An 18,191-nucleotide genomic window follows, 5' to 3' on the forward strand; every position below is an offset into this window, starting at 1 on the left:
CCTTCACTCTGAGGCTTGGTTGGTAGTTTTTGCAAAAGCAACATCACCCTTTCCTTTAAGCATGTCCCAGATGATCGTAAATCAATCATAAAAGTCTTTTCCACTGGAATTCTGTATGTCTGAATTTGTGGTTGTGAGTGAAGTGAAAGTTGCTCAGTCGTGTTCAACTCTTTGTGGCCCCATGGACTATATAGTCCATAGAATACTGGAGTGGGGAGCCTTTCCCTTCTCCAGGGGATCTTCCCAACCTAGGGATCGAACCCAGGTCTCCCACATTGCAGGCAGATTCTTTACCAGCTGAGCCACCAGGGAAGCCCAAGTTTGTGGTTAAGAGTATCAAATCCTCACACTGGTCTTTTGGATTTGTTTTTTCCATCTTTCTTACGGTAATTATACTAAGCCTCTGTTGTTGTTTTTTTTTTTTTAAGGTTACTTTAACAGTCGAAAGTAAAATCTGGTCCTAAAAATGAAAAGTAGAAGGTAATAACTGGGAACAGATGTGTGGGAGTTTGAGTAGGGATGTAGGCAGAGGGATGATCAGAAGCAGAAGCAGGCTATAGTTTCAAGGCCACTGCGTTTCCTTCAATATAGTGTATTTTTCAAAGATTTATGTGTTTTTTTTTTTTTTTGGCTGCACTACTTGGCTTGCTGGATCTTAGTTCCCTGGCCAAGGATTGAACCTGCGTCCTTGGCAGTGAAAAGGTGGAGTCCTAACCGCTGGACCACCAGGGAATTCCCAGAGATCTATCAGCTTAAGTGACCTGAAAGTATACAAAAGAATCTGTCTGTAGAGTCCTGAGCTTCCCTCAGCAGCATCCTAAGTCTTCCCACCACAAACATTACCTAAAGACTCATGAGGTTTGGGTACTTTACCAGAGGACTTCCAAAAGTCTCCCAGTGGGTGTCCTTCTGAAATTGACTTTTCTGTCTTTCTGAGCTGTTTACCTTTCTTGAAAAAGGAATGTCAGAGCCCTTCACGAACTCTTAGCTGGCTTAATTTTGTGAATACAAAGGATAATCGTGGAGGAGAAACCCATAGAATTCCCTAGACTACAAAGCAGAATTGTCCTGACTTTTGTGCCTTTCACGCCAGTCCTTGCCCCAAACAGCCTAGATGTTACTGGGGACACATCAGCAGTTGTCAGCAGAGAGGCGGAGGCTCCCGGAACCCGGTGTTCTCCGGAGCTCTGTTCACGTAGCATCAGCTCACGTAGCATCTGCATCTGCCCGCGCCTTCTCTCCTGCTCATTCTGCTCCGTGCTGTTCTTTGTCCTGCCTCAACCCCACCTCCTCAACCCCATTTCTCCTCAGGCTTCTCACTCTTGTTACTCCATCCCCACAAATAAAGGGCACACAGACTGGTTTTCATGTTCGCCTGGGCACAGCTTAATTATGGAGGTAAATCTCTGCAGAAAACAATCACGTAATGCATTCTCCAACGAAACAGGAGTAACTGCGGATTATCTGTGCCCCAGCTTCCCTCTGTGTAATATTGAAGAGCTGATGCCCTGTTGTTTTTGAATAATCTCCCATCCAAGAAGGGCACCAGGCTTGGCCCTATTCATTCCACCACCTCACCCAGTAATGGTAGCAAAAAGTTAAACTTCAGCCTGTCTCGAACTCTGACACAGTTGGCACAACCATTCATGGGGTGACTTGAAGTTAGTGAAGGCTGCGACGTGGCTATCTAGTGCTTATTTTTCCATCGAAGTTGATTCATTACCTGCATCAAGAAGGAGAGATGGAGTCCTCCATTTAGTGCATTTGAATATTTGCTGGCAGGGAAGTGCCTAATGAAAAGCTCCTTGTCAAAGCAGGGCAAGATGGAGGGCCACCTGGTCCTTAGCATCTCTGTGTGTGGCCCATGAACTATTCCCGTAGACACGTGCAGCCTTACCCACATCTGAGGAGTGGTGTGACAATGCAGGTTGAATCTGGGGTAGTCAATCCCAGCTACCCTCCCAGGAACAACTAGTGCGCTGACCCAGTGAGGGACACGGGATTAGAGGAGAATGAAAGAGCTTAAGGCCTTCAGAAAAGTGGCTAGCTCTTAAGTTTGGCTGAGAGCAGGGGTTGGCACACTGGCTCGCAGGCCCAATCTGGCACTGAGTCTGTTTTTTTATGGCCCTTGCTAAGAATGGTTTTTATATTCGTAAAGGTTGTGAAAAAGAAGGACAATATGCGACAGAGACCAAACCCAGCCCACAAAGCCTGTGCGTTTACTGTCCGACCCTTTGCAGAAGGAGTTTGCCGACCCCTGCCTGAGGCTTTTTCTGTCTTTGGTAGAACATGAACTCTCAGATCCTTTCTCCTTCTGAAGTTCCAGAACTATGATTCTTTGATGCAAAGTCTCGGTCCAAATCTTACCGAACAACCTACCAGATGAGTAATTCCAGCAGAGAGCTTGCCCTTGTTTTTTAAGATGGGAGAGTATTTTCATAGTTTCTTGGGGATGGAGGGATGGGAGAAAATACTAGACTTTAGTTTTTGATGATTTTTTTCCTCTGATTTTGTTTTTGTTTTGATTAATGCTTATTTAAACTTGGAGTCACTCTTTGAGACGTGTAGAGTTTGGGAGAGATGAAAAATTAAACTCATTACAGCAAGTAACATGACAATTATTATATTTCTTAATACATACAACGCCAAGACCTCCAAGCATGAGCAAATACACTGGCCACTTTAGGCACATTTGGTGAACCAGATTTCAGGCCTACAAAATAGTTTTGACAGCCTCATAGAGTTTATTACAAAAGCATGTGTCCTTCTGTTCCTAGCAAGCTAGAACTTCCTTTTCTGGGGCTGTGGGAGAGATGGTTTTATTTATCTTGATAGGCAAAGTAGCCAGTGGAATGTTTACATAGCTTAAAGTATATACACAAATTATTAACAGGTAGCATGGAAGTGAAGACAGTCTTTTCTATTACTGTGAAAGTCACAATTACTCAAAATGCTAGATTCCAGCACATTTTATAATTATCAGCATCTGAAAGGTGTAGGAATTTGCTTCTCTGAATATTCCAAATACAGTTCTATTTTCCAAATATCCACTCTTTCCAGGCAAGCAAGAATACTGGAGTGGGTTGCCATTTCCTTCTCCAGGGGATCTTCCCAACCCAGGGATTGAACCCCGGGTCTCCTGCACTGCAGGCAGATTCTTTACCATCTGAGCCACCAGGGAAGCCCCTTCAAAGGTAAATGATTCAAATTCAGATGAGGAAACAAAGAGACCCCTCAGGGCAGCCTCAGCACTTCCTTTGGGCTGCTGAGGAAAGTCCACGTGAGGGGTGATGGCCAGGCCCACGCCGCCCACACCAAAGACCAGAGTCCCCTGCTTGACATCCTTTCCTGTGGCATTCCACTGGCCAGTCAAGGTAAATCCTCAGCCTCCCACCTTGCAGCTTCCGTGGGACTATTACGTCCTTTTTATTACATTTCCGCCAATGGACCATGTCAACCATATTCTATCCGGACACCACTCTGTCAGCATTTATAAGGACTGGTCGGGCATCGCGGGTTGGCCGGCAGGTTCACTTGGAAGTGTATTCCCACAAGCTCAGTGCAGGTCCCTGCCACAGCGGCAGACGAGAGACAGGCTTTCCTTTTCACCCCTTTTCCTGATTTTCCCTGCACCTCCTGCAGGCTGGCCGGGAGGACGCTTGAGGCTGCGGCATGGATCTTGCTGTCTCAGGGTCCTTCCCCAGCCCTCTCTCAGGGGTTGCCCCCCAGCTTCTCCCTGGCACATTAACTTGACATTGGTTGGTACTCGCAGAAGAAATAGCTTCCAACAGCTCAAACCTCTGATTCCATACCCACTAGAGATTTTGGCTTTGAGATTTTGGCAAGAAGGTCTGTTTGCCTATCAGGTCAGCATCAATAAAGATTTCTTTCTTCCTTTATGTTTTTTTTTTTTTAAAGACAAGAATCAATGGACACTGCCCCCAGAGCTCTTTTTCTTGAGACAGTTTAACCCCTTCTCTCCCAACTACTTGTATTTTCTATTCTGACCGCACGTGTGATATTTTGTTTTTCTCTTTTCCTGTGAGACAACCAAAAAAATCTACCCCATGTAAAATTTGAGAGCCAGATCAATTCTGAACCATCTTATCATTTTTAAAGTCTGTTTATCCAGCTTTGTAGGAGAAAGAAACGAGCAGACTGTTTGAAGGCCACATACTTTTCAAACCTTGGTTGCAACACGTTTGCCCCGTTTTGAAACTGTCTTTATCAGGCCGAGAAAACGAAAATCTATTTGACAAAGTGGCACTCTGGCCAGTTTATCTTGCAATATGGCTTTAGCTCACTGAGTCTATTGATTTCCTTAAATTAATGTTTACAGAATGCTACTGAATTTTGCTCAAGAGAACATTGTTCTTTTGAAGGTTTATAAAAAAAATGATACAGACTGTTACTGCCATGTGTTCTTTTGCTTAGACCAAGGAAACATGGTAGGGGGAGGTTTTTTTGGTTGTTTTGTTTTAAGGACAGCCTTGAACTCTAGCCACTTCCTATAAGCATTTAGTCTTCACATATTCAAGTAGCAAAACACGTGAGTAGGAGGGAGGTGAGCCCACTCATATGCCTAAAATTTCGTGGGCATCACACTAACCTAATCCTGTGAAAGAAAGTGAAAGTGTCAGTCGCTCAGTCGTGTCTGACTCTTTGAGACCCTATGGACTGTAACCCTCCAGACTCCTCTGTCCATGGGATTCTCTGGGCAAGAATACTGGAGTGGGTTTCCATTCCCTTCTCCAGGGGATCTTCCCTATTCAAGGATTGAACCCAGCTGTCCTGCATCGCAGGCAGATTCTTTACCGGCTGAGCCACTTCGTGGGTATCACACTAACCTGATCCTGTAAGGCCCCTGAAGGCTGAATCTACCTGGAGCATCAGAGTCAGACTTTCGTCCAAAGCTCAGCTGTGGCTAGAGTCTTCCTCGGCCTCATTCGGTGTCGTGTGGGCAAGCAGTTCTGTAGCCACTGCTCCCTGAAAAATCCGTCCTTCCCAACAGAGGTGCGGGCAGCCTGTGAAAACGGCCCAGTCACCATTTGGTGGAAGCTCTTTTTTTTAGTAAATTTATTTACTTTTAATTAAAGGATAATTGCTTCACAATATTGTGTTGGCCTCTGCTGTACATGAATATGAGTGGGCCATCGGTATACCCGTGTCGCCTCTCTCTTGAACCTCCCTCCCACCTCTCACCCCGTCCCACCCCTCTAGGTTGTGACAGAGCACTAGTGTGAGCTCCCTGAGTCATACAGCAAATCCCCATTGGCTATCTGTTCTACATATTGTAGTGTATGTGCTACTGTGTCACTCTCTCCAGGAACTCTTCAAAACACCCTGCTCTTTGATTGGGGTGCTCTGTCCCTAAGACACAAAACCTAGCCTCTAGATGTGACTTTAAAACCAGCTTTCCCAGGGGAGTGTATTTGGCTATTCAGCCCCTGACAAGATTCGCATCAGAATCATGACGTGATGGAAATAAAACTTAGGAGACACACAGCAACTTTTCTCAGCGTGTTGACTCAGTTGATAAAATCTCCCACGTGAACCTCCTCAGAGCATCTCTCAGAACACTGGTTTGCACACGTGTATTAATCGCAGTGAACTGTCTCCCAGAAAGTGGGCTTGTCCTTAAGGTTCAAACCACCGCCTTACTTTTGGAAACTGCTTTACACTTTCCAAAGCACATTCATGCTTGTTTTCCCACTGGATCCATCCCCCCTGATGAGAGGGCTTTAGGACACAGTCCCATGGTTCCCTCTGGAAAGCATCCTTTCTGCCCTTCTGAAGAGCCAGCTAGTTCCTGGCTAGTACACACAAAATAAGCGTGTGTGTGACTGTGAAGGGAGACCCCTAGTCACAGTATCTTGTCACCATCTTTCATAGCTCTGAGATTCCCCTCTTCTGCCTCAGGCAGGAAAATTAAGTGAGAGTGAGACGGAGGAGAGGAGCAGCAATAACGTATCTATTCTTGCCTTTTCATTGGATAATCTCAATAAGGAGTTAGTAAAGCATCAGAGTTTATCCATTTGAGTCCACTCTGTCTACAGTCTAAGTCCCCAGCTTGTGCCACTGCTGTCAGGAACTATGTCTCTCCTTGATCAATATTTACTTAACAAATAGCAGGGATGAGAGAGTTTGTTTAGAGGCATCACGTGCACACCAGGGTGAATGAATGCTCGGGAAAGTACCTCAACTTTGTCTCCTTTCCTAGGATCTAGGGGTGTGTGTGTGTGTGTGTGTGTACGCGTGCGTGCCCACATGAGCATGCACATACAGCCCCATACAAATGCCCCTTTTAACTTCTCCAAAGACACGAGTCGTTCAGAAAAATGCCTCGCTGTGTATGATTAGTACATTATTTATCCCATAAGAGAACTCGCAATATCAATTCAGTTTCAAAAAACTCCAGCCCAAAGTTTGCTTCTCCTTTGTGTTCCTATAGAGGTTAAACATTTTGGAAAGGCTCTTAGGATGAATTAGAGGCACGAGCATCTTCCCTTGACCCTTTTCACATGAGTGGAAGGGAGGAAAATGCAGATGGAAACAATACAAGCAGTTTGATAGGGCAACTCTAACTATATATTTCTGATGGCATGACATTTCTTTTTTAAAGAAATCCCAAGGAGAGAAGGAGCTCTTGAGATTTTCAAAGCCACTTAGCCAGTTTTCGGAATCAGATGTGTTTAAGTCTAATAATAAATATGAACACCCTGGTGTTGAAGTTGAGAGAGCTCTACTCTTTCAACTTCACTCAAACAATTGCTTGAAGGCTCAAGTCAGGGCCCTCAATGCAGTTGACTTGGAGGCACCTGGGTCTAGTTTGAGGGGTTTTGTTTCTGTGTGTGGGGAGAGGCTGAGGGGGAAACCGTGGGAGTTATTTATTTATTTGATTTTGTGAATCGGAGTTGTAAAAGCCATCTGAAATATTCATGCAGAATTGTCTGAGAAGCCCGTTTCTGTTTTATTTACTGCACAGTAGACCAGCCACAGCGGATTAGTTCTACAATACCCGTAACAAAAGCCCAACAGCTGATGCATGTGATGTTAGGAGGTGACAAAACAGTTAAAGTATGCTGCTGGCTACAGGCGAGCCGTCAGCAGACGCAGACAAAAGGGTTTGTGACAAGAATAACTCTCTCTCCAAGGCGAGCAGTGAAGAGTATCCAAAATACCAGTACCCTTTTCTCCTTGACATTGTCTTCTTACAGTCAGCACTTTATTGCCCTTTTATAGTATTTTTTAAATGGAGGAGCAAGAAGAAAGTAAACCCAGACACAGAACTAATTCACCAAAATAGTAAACCAAGGTTTTACTTTCTCAGCAGTTAGCCACTTCTGCCCGTACGTAGATTTCCTTTACCATTTCTTCACTGAAGTTTGAAAAAAAAGTTTCAAGGATGAACTGAAAAGATGATCCATCTTGATAAGATCATCTCTTGATTAATAAGCTGGAGAAGCCATGTGAGCCTTTGGTTACTGGAGAGAGGAGCTAGGGAGCGAGGTCTGTGCCTGGTTTATTTTTTGTCCATTTCGGCAAACATCATTCCACTGATGAAATGAAGCCAGTGAACCAGGTTTTAAAGGGGATGGAGGATTGTAAGAGAGCCACAGGGAGCTGTGCAAGGGGCAAGGTTTAGATCCCCAGAAAGAGGCCGATGGATGAGCCTCTGGCCGTTTCAGAGGTGTGAAAAATCAGCTACCCTGTCTCCAGAAAATAGGAGAGGCTGTCTTCTTTTTAACCTTTGTAATTCCCCTTCTATTCTCTCTGACATTCATTCAGCTGCCAAGAGCGTTTGGCAAGGCTTGGGCCAGCGAGCACACTTGCAGTGACCGCTAACCTTGGTATGTCCTGACACTTATGATGAGTGTCTGCAGGACGCAGAAGGCAGGCAGCCTGCTATGTCAGGCTTTTATTATGTGCTGCAGAGGCTAGGGACAGCCAGTTTAATAAAACAAATCATCCTTGAAGGTAAAGCAACTGGGAAGAGGAGGAGGAAGACGGGGGGGAAATGTGTCTTTGCCACTCATTCTGATAAAAAAAAAAAAAGAACAGCAAAATAAGCACCCACCCAATGCACCGTGTGTGTGTGTGTGTGTGTGTGTGTGTGAGTGTGTGACAACCCAGGCACCCCTGAGCAGACTTGAAAATATCCTCCCATTTCTCCCATTTCACCTAAGCCCACAAGGCCCTCGTTTGCTCTGAGGAGACTCACGAACAAACAGTGGTGATGAAATAGGTGGATGCTGAGAGTTAGCCCCTTTGAAATGTATGAGTTGGTCAAGTACCTCCTCACAATTCTATTCTCCTCCAGATATCAAGGCAAGGAGAGGCAAGACCATTTGGGGTGAGGTTCCTATATTGGGATGCCTTTTATCAAAGCAAAGTTTCCACTCGCCTCTCCTGAAGAACACTCAGCACCGCAGCTCCCACAATAGCCTCAGAGTCCCGGCCAGAGACTTTGGAAGCCTTTTGTTTTTCCCCTGTGGCATGTCCAAAGGCATGGCCCTCCCTCCCCCTCCCAGCGGCCGGCATTGTCTTGCATTCCAGGGACTTGATTGACTGTTGCCACCTGATGCTGAAGAGATACTCTAGGGTTCATTCTGCAGATTGTTGGGTTCTATTAAAAGAAACCTAGATAAGGGATTACTTGTCACTAAGGGATTTTCTGCAGATGTTTATTAGTGATTGGAAATCCATTAGGTGTGAAGAGGTACTGAAAAAACACGGACAAGACCAGTCTCATAACCCTGAATTCTTAAGACGCTCCCTCAGAACATCAGAAAGGACTCCCCCCCACCCCCTTACTCTGTTAAATGGAGTTGGGGAGACTTTTCTGGCAGAGAGGTAAGGGTCTCTCTTTCATGGGCAATATTTCTACCTGTGGATGGAATTCCTTGGCACTCTCTCAGATCAGTTGCTACCCATCAATTTACCTCTGTGGAGCCACCAAAAAAATAGATTAATTGCTCTAGCAGTAGAGGATCTCATTATAACTTTCTTTTATCTAGCCCAATCCATTGCATGAGTATTGCCTCAAATTAAGCACAAAATTAGCAAACCATTTCATTTGTTCTCAAAGAATTCATCCCTTCTCAAACATAAACCAATAACCTGAGTCTCCTCTTGGGAATCTTTTGTGTCATTCCCACTTATTTTGAAGTTACTAGCTCTTCTGTGGTTTTTCTAAACCACAAATCCACAGCTTGTCAAGGTTTTGATGCCTCATATAAGTAGGAATTACTGAAAATGCATTTAAAAGGAGCCAGCAGGGTTTAATGGCAATACACCTGGATCAGTTATTTCACATGAGTCTCTTCATCTCATAATTTCTTCATCCCATAGAATCTCATACTTTCTTCATCTATAAAATGAGCTCTGAGATCTATTTCAAGTCTTTAAATTCTATTTTTTATCATTATTTTAAAATTCCTTTTTTTAAGTATTTAGGTGGAAGGTAAGGTGTGATTCTAGAGCGATGTGGGGCAAAGCAGAAGGCAGGGTCTCGGTTTGAGCTGTTTATCAAAGACGATGCAACAAAACCCTGTGTAGCATTGTAAGGAAAACACAGAATAGAAGCCAGGAGAGTGCTCAAAAGACATCTAATGATAAATTCACTACAACTGGATATAAGTAGGTGAAAAGCTAAATGACCTCAAGACACAAATGCACAAATTGTTAAAGGACAGCTCAAGAGTATTGCCAAAAGAAATGAATGTTTGAAACAGGATGCGTGCGTGTGTGCCAAGTTGCTTCAGTCACGTCGGACTCTTTGCCACCCTATGGACTGTAGCCCACCAGGCTTCTCTGTCCATGGGATTCTCCAGGCAAGAATACCGGAGTGGTTGCCATGCCCTCCTCCAGGGGATCTTCCTGACCCAGGGATCAAACCAGCATCTCTTACTCTCTTACTTCTCCTGCCTTGGCACAGGTGGGTTCTTTACCACTAGCACCACCTGGGAAGTCCTTAAAAAAGGATAAAACCCAGTAAAAATCAGTAACCAGCATGGCCGATGATAAGAAATAACTGGGGCTTCCCCAGTGGTCCAGTGGTTAAGAATCTACCTTCCAATGCAAGGGGGTGGGTTCGATCCCTGCTCAGGGAACTGACATCCCACATGCCGTGTGGCGTGGCCAAGAAATAAAAATAATACATTTTTAAACATTAAAAAAAAAGAAAATAACAGAGTGGAGGCTGTGCACACCCCCCAAAGAAATTTCTTTGATCTGTTCTCAGGCAAACCCCCAGAACTGCACTTCTTCCCTCCTCCAAGGCTGATGCTTTTCCAGATGCATCCCCCTCCTCTTACTGTCTTAAACGTCATCCCTGTTCCTTTGGCCCTGGTTTCCAGATCTCCTGGGGGTCCTGGGAGTGGGTAGGCTTCATCTGGCGCCCCTGCCATACCTCTGTCCCCAGAGCTCTCCGCCAGGGTAGGCTGCATCCTCGAGTGTTCAAGGACCATAGATCCTCATCGTGGGTCTGTTGCTGACGGCCAGGGAAACCACACTTTTTGAAATGTTTCTTTTAATAAATGCCTCTGATTATGTTTCTGTAGCATTTGTCTAACAGCTCCCAAACCCCATAGTTAGAGTGGGTGGTTGCACTGTGTAACTGGTCTCCAGCCATAATCCCTCTCTCGGTAACGCCCATTTGACACAATCTGAAGGATCATCTTTGGGAAAGACAGGAACCTACTCAGAAAGGCTGCTTAATGACTTTTTATTTGGTGGAAGGTGAGTGGGAGGGCTGATTGCCACTCCATACCCTCCTCATCCCACAAATACACGTGTATGTGCAGGAGACTGGGGAGAAGGTCATCAGAGTTCAGTTGATTTCTCATCAGGGAATGGCCTTTGGAGTATATGGGTTTGCACATTTATGGAGGGCAAGGTGCTACGTGCATGCTCAGTGGTATCTGACTCTTTGTGACCCCATGAACGGTAGCCTGCCAGGCTCCTCTGTCCATGGGATTCTCCAGGCCCGAGTACTGCAGTGAGTTGCCAACACTACATTAGGTTGCCATTCCTCTTCCAGGGGATCTTCCCGACCCAGAGATCGAACCAGCTTCTCTTGCATTAGAGGCAGATTCTTTACCTCTTGAGCCATTAGAAAAGCCCTGGGGAGCAAGGTGGTATTTCCATTATTCCCCAGGCAGTGGTTGGAACTGTGTCCTGAGAAACTAGCGCCTCTCTCTCTCTCTCTCTATATATATATATGGAGAAGCTTCTCAACATTTTCACTTTTTCTAGAGTCCAGTCGGCCCCAGATTGGGGCTCTTTTTCTTCTGGAGCATCATTAGGTTTCTTTCAAAGGATAAGTGACTTGCCATAGGAAGCACTGAACTTCTTTGTCCAACTCCAAATGTCTCAGACAGGTTTGTCTGGTATCATTTTCATTTTCTTTAACAGTTACTATCATTATAAAAAGGTCCACTGCACAAAGCGAGAAAAGGTGGGGAGAATGGGATCAAATATGTTCAAAATGACAACCCCTCTCTGTTACTTTGGTGAGCAGCAGGTCTGAGCCAAGATAAAAATCTTTCACCTCTTGTCTATGTGTAGACAGATCCGTCTACACATGCAGCTGCAGGGCTTTTACTTCCTCAAATGTCTGCACTTACTATAAAAGTAAAACATTATTCATGTGTAAGTTCCCCCACTAAAGGAAAACTATAAAGTGTCAGTGTGTACTTGGAAAATTATGAGTATCTGGAATGATTCTGTGAATCCTTTGTTTCATTGTGGGAGTGATAGGTCCTGCTTTACCATGTAACTTACAGAGATTGCTAAATAAGTACATGAGTAGCTATTCCTTTCCCTAGACAAGAGGTCAGATTATTAAACAACTACTAATAAACAATTCATAAGCACATGCACAGAACACACACACACACATATTCATTGCTGTGGTAGAAAAGAATTAACGAATAGATTTTCTGAAAAGTATATTTGGAGAATGTTCATCTTGAACTACAGTGACTTTGAACAATTCCCTTATTCTCTCTGAGCCTCCATTTTCTCACTGTAAAATGGGGTTAATAACCACAGAGATGTTGGGGGAAGTGAATGATACAGTTCACATTCAGTATATAACACAGTACCTGACACATAATAAGCAGTCCAAAAATGTGGAGTATTATTACTGTCAACTGCATAAATAACTCTCTAATGGAGAAATTCTCATCTCAAGGTAAAATATTTTCTGATGTAGGATTTTAGTATGTGGTACACATTTTGTATTTGGGGCTTCCCTGATGGCTCACATGGTAGAATCTGCCTGCAGTGCAGGAGACCTAGGTTCTTCGATCCCTGGGTCAGGAAGATCCCCTGCAGAAGGGAATGGCAACCTACTCCAGTATTCTTGTCTGGAGAATTCCATGGACAGAGGAACCTGGTAGGCTACAGTCTATGGAGTCACAGAGTCAGACACGAGTGAGCAACTAACACTTTTGTATTTTGGGACTCAGTATTAATATCATTATCTTACTCTTTTTTGGTACATAGTGTAGAGGCATACCTCAGAGATATTGCAGGTTCCATTCCAGACTACCAAATGTTGCAATACAAAGAGTCACATGATGTTTTCTTTAATTTTCCAGTGTATTTAAAAGTTATATTTATACCATATTGTACTCTATTAAGTGTGCAACAGCATTATGTCTAAAAAAAGTACATACCTTAATTAAATATACTTAATTGCTAACAATGCTAGCCATCATCTGAGCCTTGAGTTGTAGTCTTTTTGCAGTAGTAACATCAAAAATCACTGATCACAGATAACGAGAGCAAAAAGTTCGAAATATTTTGAGAATTACCAAAGTGTGACACAGACACATGACGTGAGCAGTTATCATTGGAAAAATGGTGCCAGTAGGCTTGCTTCACACAGGGTTGCCACAAACCTGCAATTCATAAAAGACGCACCATCTATGAACTATAACAAAGCAAAACAAAGTGCAGTGAAAGGAGGTATGCCTTATAGCGCGGAATATTTTGGTATACAATTTAGCAACAGAGTCAACAGTCCTCTAATACAAGCAGATCACTAAAGTTTTAATTTTCTTCATTTGTAGCGTGGGTTTAGTTTATATCAAAGGCCAATTATTAGTCTACTTTTGAGAAGACATTTTGTTTTCCTAATGGAAATATGATTCAAATTCTGAAAGATAAGGTAGAGAACTGATTCTGGAATATACCTCTTTAATGAAGCGAGGAGTCCCAACGGTATGTCTGCATTTTTCTACTCAAATATTCACAATGGAATCCAAGTTCTTCAATAGGTCTGCATGTATCCTTTGCATAAGTCTTTTTCTAAAACTCTACAAAGCTGTCAACCCCACATTACAATGCTACTATATATAACAACTTTACATAAGAGAACAGGGGTCGGCCATTTTTAGAAAATGCAGGTGCCCTGTAAGCCCCTATCTGAAAGAAAGACCTTAGCTCAATTTCCTTTGAAGAACGGGAGACTTGAAACTGAAAACTTTATTAATGCCATTGTCTCCTTGTATCAGCAGGTTCCAGAGAGATTCCTGGAAGTTGCGCAGATCACATTACGGGAGTTTTTCAATGCCATTATCGCAGGCAAAGATGTTGATCCTTCCTGGAAGAAGGCCATATACAAGGTCATCTGCAAGCTGGATAGTGAAGTCCCTGAGATTTTCAAATCCCCAAACTGCCTACAAGAGCTGCTTCATGAGTAGAAATTTCAACAACTCTTTTCGAATGTATGAATAGTAGCAGTCCCCTTTGGATGTCCACGTTATCCGTGTCTAGATTTTGATTTCATATATGTGTGTATGGGAGGCATGGATATGTTATGAAATCAGCTGGTAATTCCTCCTCCATCATCTTTCTCTCATCTTCTTCTGTTTTCAATTGCAACGGGGATGGTTCTTTTCCTGCCGCCTTTAGTTTACTTTTGCCCAAGGCCCTTAACATTTGGAGACTTAAAATAGGCTTAATTATCAGGGAAAAAAAGAATGTTGACGTGTGTAAAGTCTATATTAGCAAGGACGGGCATTTGTTTAAAATGCGTCTGCTGGATTCATGGTTTGTTGCAAATGGCGGTTGGCGGAGGGAGACCCGTGACACAGCCCGACTCCGCAGTCAGTGATGTGTCTCTTGTGTTTACTGCTGAGAAGGTCAGAAAACTGGGTGAAACCACTTGATAAACTTAAATATTTTGCTTGGTTTGAACTCAGTAAGTAGCTTTTTATCACACGTTTGAAAATAATGCCGGTGGCAGATCAACAGCTCACTTTTCAAAAGTACCCCAAAAGGCCACATTTTAAAAAGAAAACATAATCACTAACTGTCAAGTCTTTCCTCAGAGAAATGGCAAACACCCCAAACTAGTTTCTTTTGGAGGCAGAGCAATTTTATACAAAACTGACTAGTCAAGGTGAGACTGGAGATTCATGTGGTTTCTAGTCACCTCTCGGAATTTTGCAATAGGTTCTTCTTGGTAGTAAGTGAGTACCTATCGTTCTTCATACAGGAAAACCCCTATAATGTGTTATTATTTTCTGTGTATCTTGCTTAAGATATAAAAAGGCACATACGTTTCCAATTTATTCTTTGCAAAACTTTGTTTATATGCTTTAGGAGAATTATCATGTCTGTTTAATATTTAACAATTTTTTTTTTCAAAAAACACTATTTTCTGAATTCCTTTCTATGGTAAGGAATAAAGGACATCCTAACTTGACCATATAATTCCTGCCTATACTAGAAGTTTGTTGACAGCTGCTAGCTGACTGGATCTTCCCCTCCTGAGAGGAGTACATTTGAGAATGACCTATTTTCCTATACATTTCCACACTACCTACCCTGATGGATATTCAAAGTGGTGACAGTCTAATTTAAAGTGTTTTCATTTTAGGTACAGTGTTTTAAAGCAATTGATAAAGTCTCTTCTCACTCAGAAGCTAGTAATTGACCAAAACATGAGAAGAGTGTATAGAGTAGGAGAGTTTGGGAGTTAACCCAAAAGACACAATTTCAGCACACAAGAGAAAGCTAGCTGCTATTTCATGCTTTCTTCAATGGTTCTCCTCTTTTTTTCTTTCTCTTTTCTTTTTCCAGTTTTTCAAAGGTGTATAACGTTTCCATACTTGCTTTTAAAAAGCCGTATGGCATTCACACTTGTTTCTTGGATGGGTTTTGTGTGCAGAGGCAGTAAGAATTCCTTTTTTATTCTAATAGTGTTTTCCAGAACCCTCCCTCCCTTCAGTAATTTGATCTACATCTTCTAAAATGACACAGTAAAAAAAAAAAAAAAAAAAGAAAATCCTGGTATGTAGATTATGTACAACATAAATACCATTTTTCCTTGATTTTTATAAAAATGACATTTGACTTTGGAGACTGTCGGTTGACCCATGAGACTAGCTGACCCAATCGCTGTAATTTAACATCATTTATAAATTCTGCTGATGGACAGGAATGTATGAAGGCAATTATTGTCAGCACAAAGCTTTAAAACCTGCTGACTTTAAATTAAACGGCGTGGTCCTGTGATGCCTGCGTCATTCAGGAGACACAGCCTCTCACGGTGTGGATGGAGTGCAGCAGCCTAGGCCTGGGACGCCCCAGCCTCCCTGCACAACCGAACCCATCCCCCAGCTCGCAGGCTCCTACACAGCGCACACAGGCCCATCTGAGCCAATGTGTTCTTGTTCTGGCTTGTTTAGGGGAAAAAAAAAATGTTCAGATAATCATCACATTGGAATATAATGCAAACCCAAAAAAAAAAAAAAAAAATCCAATCAGCACAAAGTAGAGAAGCAATCTCAACTTGTGGTCACACTCTTTCGCCTTGCTTCACGCCCAAGAGTATGACATTCGTTGTTCACATCAGTATACAACTGGCTCTTTTTGCTGTTCCATGGAATTCACATCACCATTGTGTTGCCATTTGCAAGGCAAAAGGCAAAACCGTAATATATTCACCTATCAAGACAGATTGCTAGTATCTTCCTGATCTGGGGCAAATTTAGTATTGATTCCAGACATATTTAGATTTTTAGTATTATTCTCCCCTGCCTTTCTAATTTAAATAGACAAATTAAGCAAAAGTGTGTATTCACAACCAAATGTTGATGTGCTTATCCACAGTAATATCCTCTCAATGTTCACTGAGGCATAGAAATTGTTTCAGAGTAGAAATTGCAGTGTGAGTAGAAACTCACCTCATTGTCCTGGAAACAGAACTTGATCATTTTGCTTTTAGGTGATTCCTTTTCTTTCACCACCATAAAATCTTGTGCCTCCCAGTGCATTGGAAAATGACAAAAGCCTGTCTCTCAAAACGCCTATTTAACAGGTTTTTTAAAATCACCATCTTTCCAATCTTCGTTCAACTCTCACCATGTAAAAATTGGCGACTTGGGAGAAAGTTCACTTTCTCTGGTGGGAGGGTGAAGGACTAGGGACAGTTTACAAAGGGAAACAAAGTCTAAAGTCCATGTTGAAATACCACATTTCCACTTATTTTCTGCTAACCCCAAATTATTTTTGCATCTACACTTGAGGTTATAGTCTGTGCCTAGACCTAAATGCACCAGCGGGGGGATTTTTAAAAATCCTTCAAAATCCCACTTTTTTCCCACAAGTACAATTGTTCTTGTGCCTTCTGTGGCTTTCGATTTCATCTTTTTGACTTTATTTCCAATTACTACAGCTGCAATAAACACTAGATTTTTTTTCTGGCTGTTTGACATAACGTTGATAGCTATGCATATTTTGTGTCTTTTTAAAAACAAAGCGGGAGAATACGTTTTTGAGAAGAGAATTTTTAGAACAGTTTGATACCGCAAATTATTTTTTCCTCAATTGTTTGAGCAGCATTCGAGTTTTGAAAATTCTTGTAGAAGCCAATTTTTTGTAACTGTGGTGCAAATCTTGTGTTTTCTTAGCCTAACGAAAAGTAGTATAGAAGCAATATTTCATACCATGTGCTATATATGTGTGTGCAGATGTGTGAACGTAAACACATACACACATATACACACATGTAAAAATAGACATATATATATGCGTGTGAAGTGGAAAGCTTACCTTTTCCTACCTAGATTTAAGGACCTATTTTAGGCTTGTTATGTTTTGTCAAAAGAATGTTCTATTTGCAACAACAAAACATTTAATTCTTACTGTATCTCTGGCTGTTTAATGAGGACATTTCACTTTAACTGGTAAAACAACGTGGAAGATGGTAGAATGTAGTCATTATTTAAGGAAATGTTCACCCACATATTCCCAAAGTTTGCTTTGTGCCTCCAAGTATTATTCCATTAAAGTGTTTTATGTTTGCCGACTCTTTGTTGCTGTGCTAGGGATGTGGGTGAATATCATTTTTAAAAATGTTAAAAACGAAAAAAAAAAAAAAAGCAAAACAAAAACACTAAAGCAAGAGGGGAACTTTTATAAAGCAATGTAAATATTTAACCTCATGGCTATTGTTACGTAAGACATGAGATTTTAATAAATAACTACATTCTCACAACATCTGTTGAATTTATTAGGAACACTTCGGTGACTGTATAGACAGTTGAAAGCATTCTTGAAAATCCTGCTCTCTACTTTTAAAAGATAAGAGTCTCTTTCATCAGATGTCAAGGGCAAGGGTAATGCAGTTTCTGTAAATTTATGAAATTTTTTTTCTGTGTACATGAAGACACTTAGTATGTAATCCCCCCTCCCCCCCCCACACACATACATGCATACACATACAGGTTAATATTAAGTCGTAAAGCTAAAGAGTTGGGGGCTTTCAAATCAGGATGTTCCCCAGAAGCAATCATAAATTCATCAAAGAAAAAGTGGTTTACAGAATCCCCCGAGAGAAGCCGTGTGCGTGTGAGGACAGAGCAGAATCTCTTTGCCATGTATATTATAGACTCTTTATTGGTGTGAATAGTACAAATGTTTCGTTCTGGTACAGACTCCGTGTTTGCAAATTACAAGAAGCATTGTTTTCAAAAAGCTCCCCTTAAAAGAACGTAACTGGTTTCTATGAGTAAGCAGTTACTGTATTGCACTTACATGTGATGTTGAAGGAAATGCAGTTTTGTTTTCTGTAGATCTGTTGGTTGTAAACCACCTATAAGACTAAAGCTAAAATGCTCATTTTCAGAGCTGGGATCAAAACTGGTATTTAACCTTTGCATCTTCTTATAAGT

General features: G+C 42.2%; 1 protein-coding gene across 4 annotated transcripts in view; it reads left to right on the forward strand.

The window, feature by feature from the left end:
- PROX1 (prospero homeobox 1) overlaps window positions 1-17,704 on the forward strand; it is a 53,781-nt gene extending 36,077 nt beyond the window's left edge. For 3 of the 4 annotated variants that reach the window (XM_070384770.1, XM_070384771.1, XM_070384772.1), the window contains exon 5: window positions 13,524-17,704. In XM_070384770.1, the coding sequence (XP_070240871.1) occupies window positions 13,524-13,712 (189 nt within the window). In that variant the 3' untranslated portion in view covers window positions 13,713-17,704. The remainder of the gene's footprint in view (window positions 1-13,523) is intronic. The other variant, XM_070384773.1, reaches the window with a different exon arrangement.
- The last annotated feature ends 487 nt before the right edge of the window (window positions 17,705-18,191 follow it).

This window comes from Bos mutus, chromosome 16 (genome assembly GCF_027580195.1).
Source record: "Bos mutus isolate GX-2022 chromosome 16, NWIPB_WYAK_1.1, whole genome shotgun sequence".
Lineage (NCBI taxonomy): Eukaryota > Metazoa > Chordata > Mammalia > Artiodactyla > Bovidae > Bos > Bos mutus.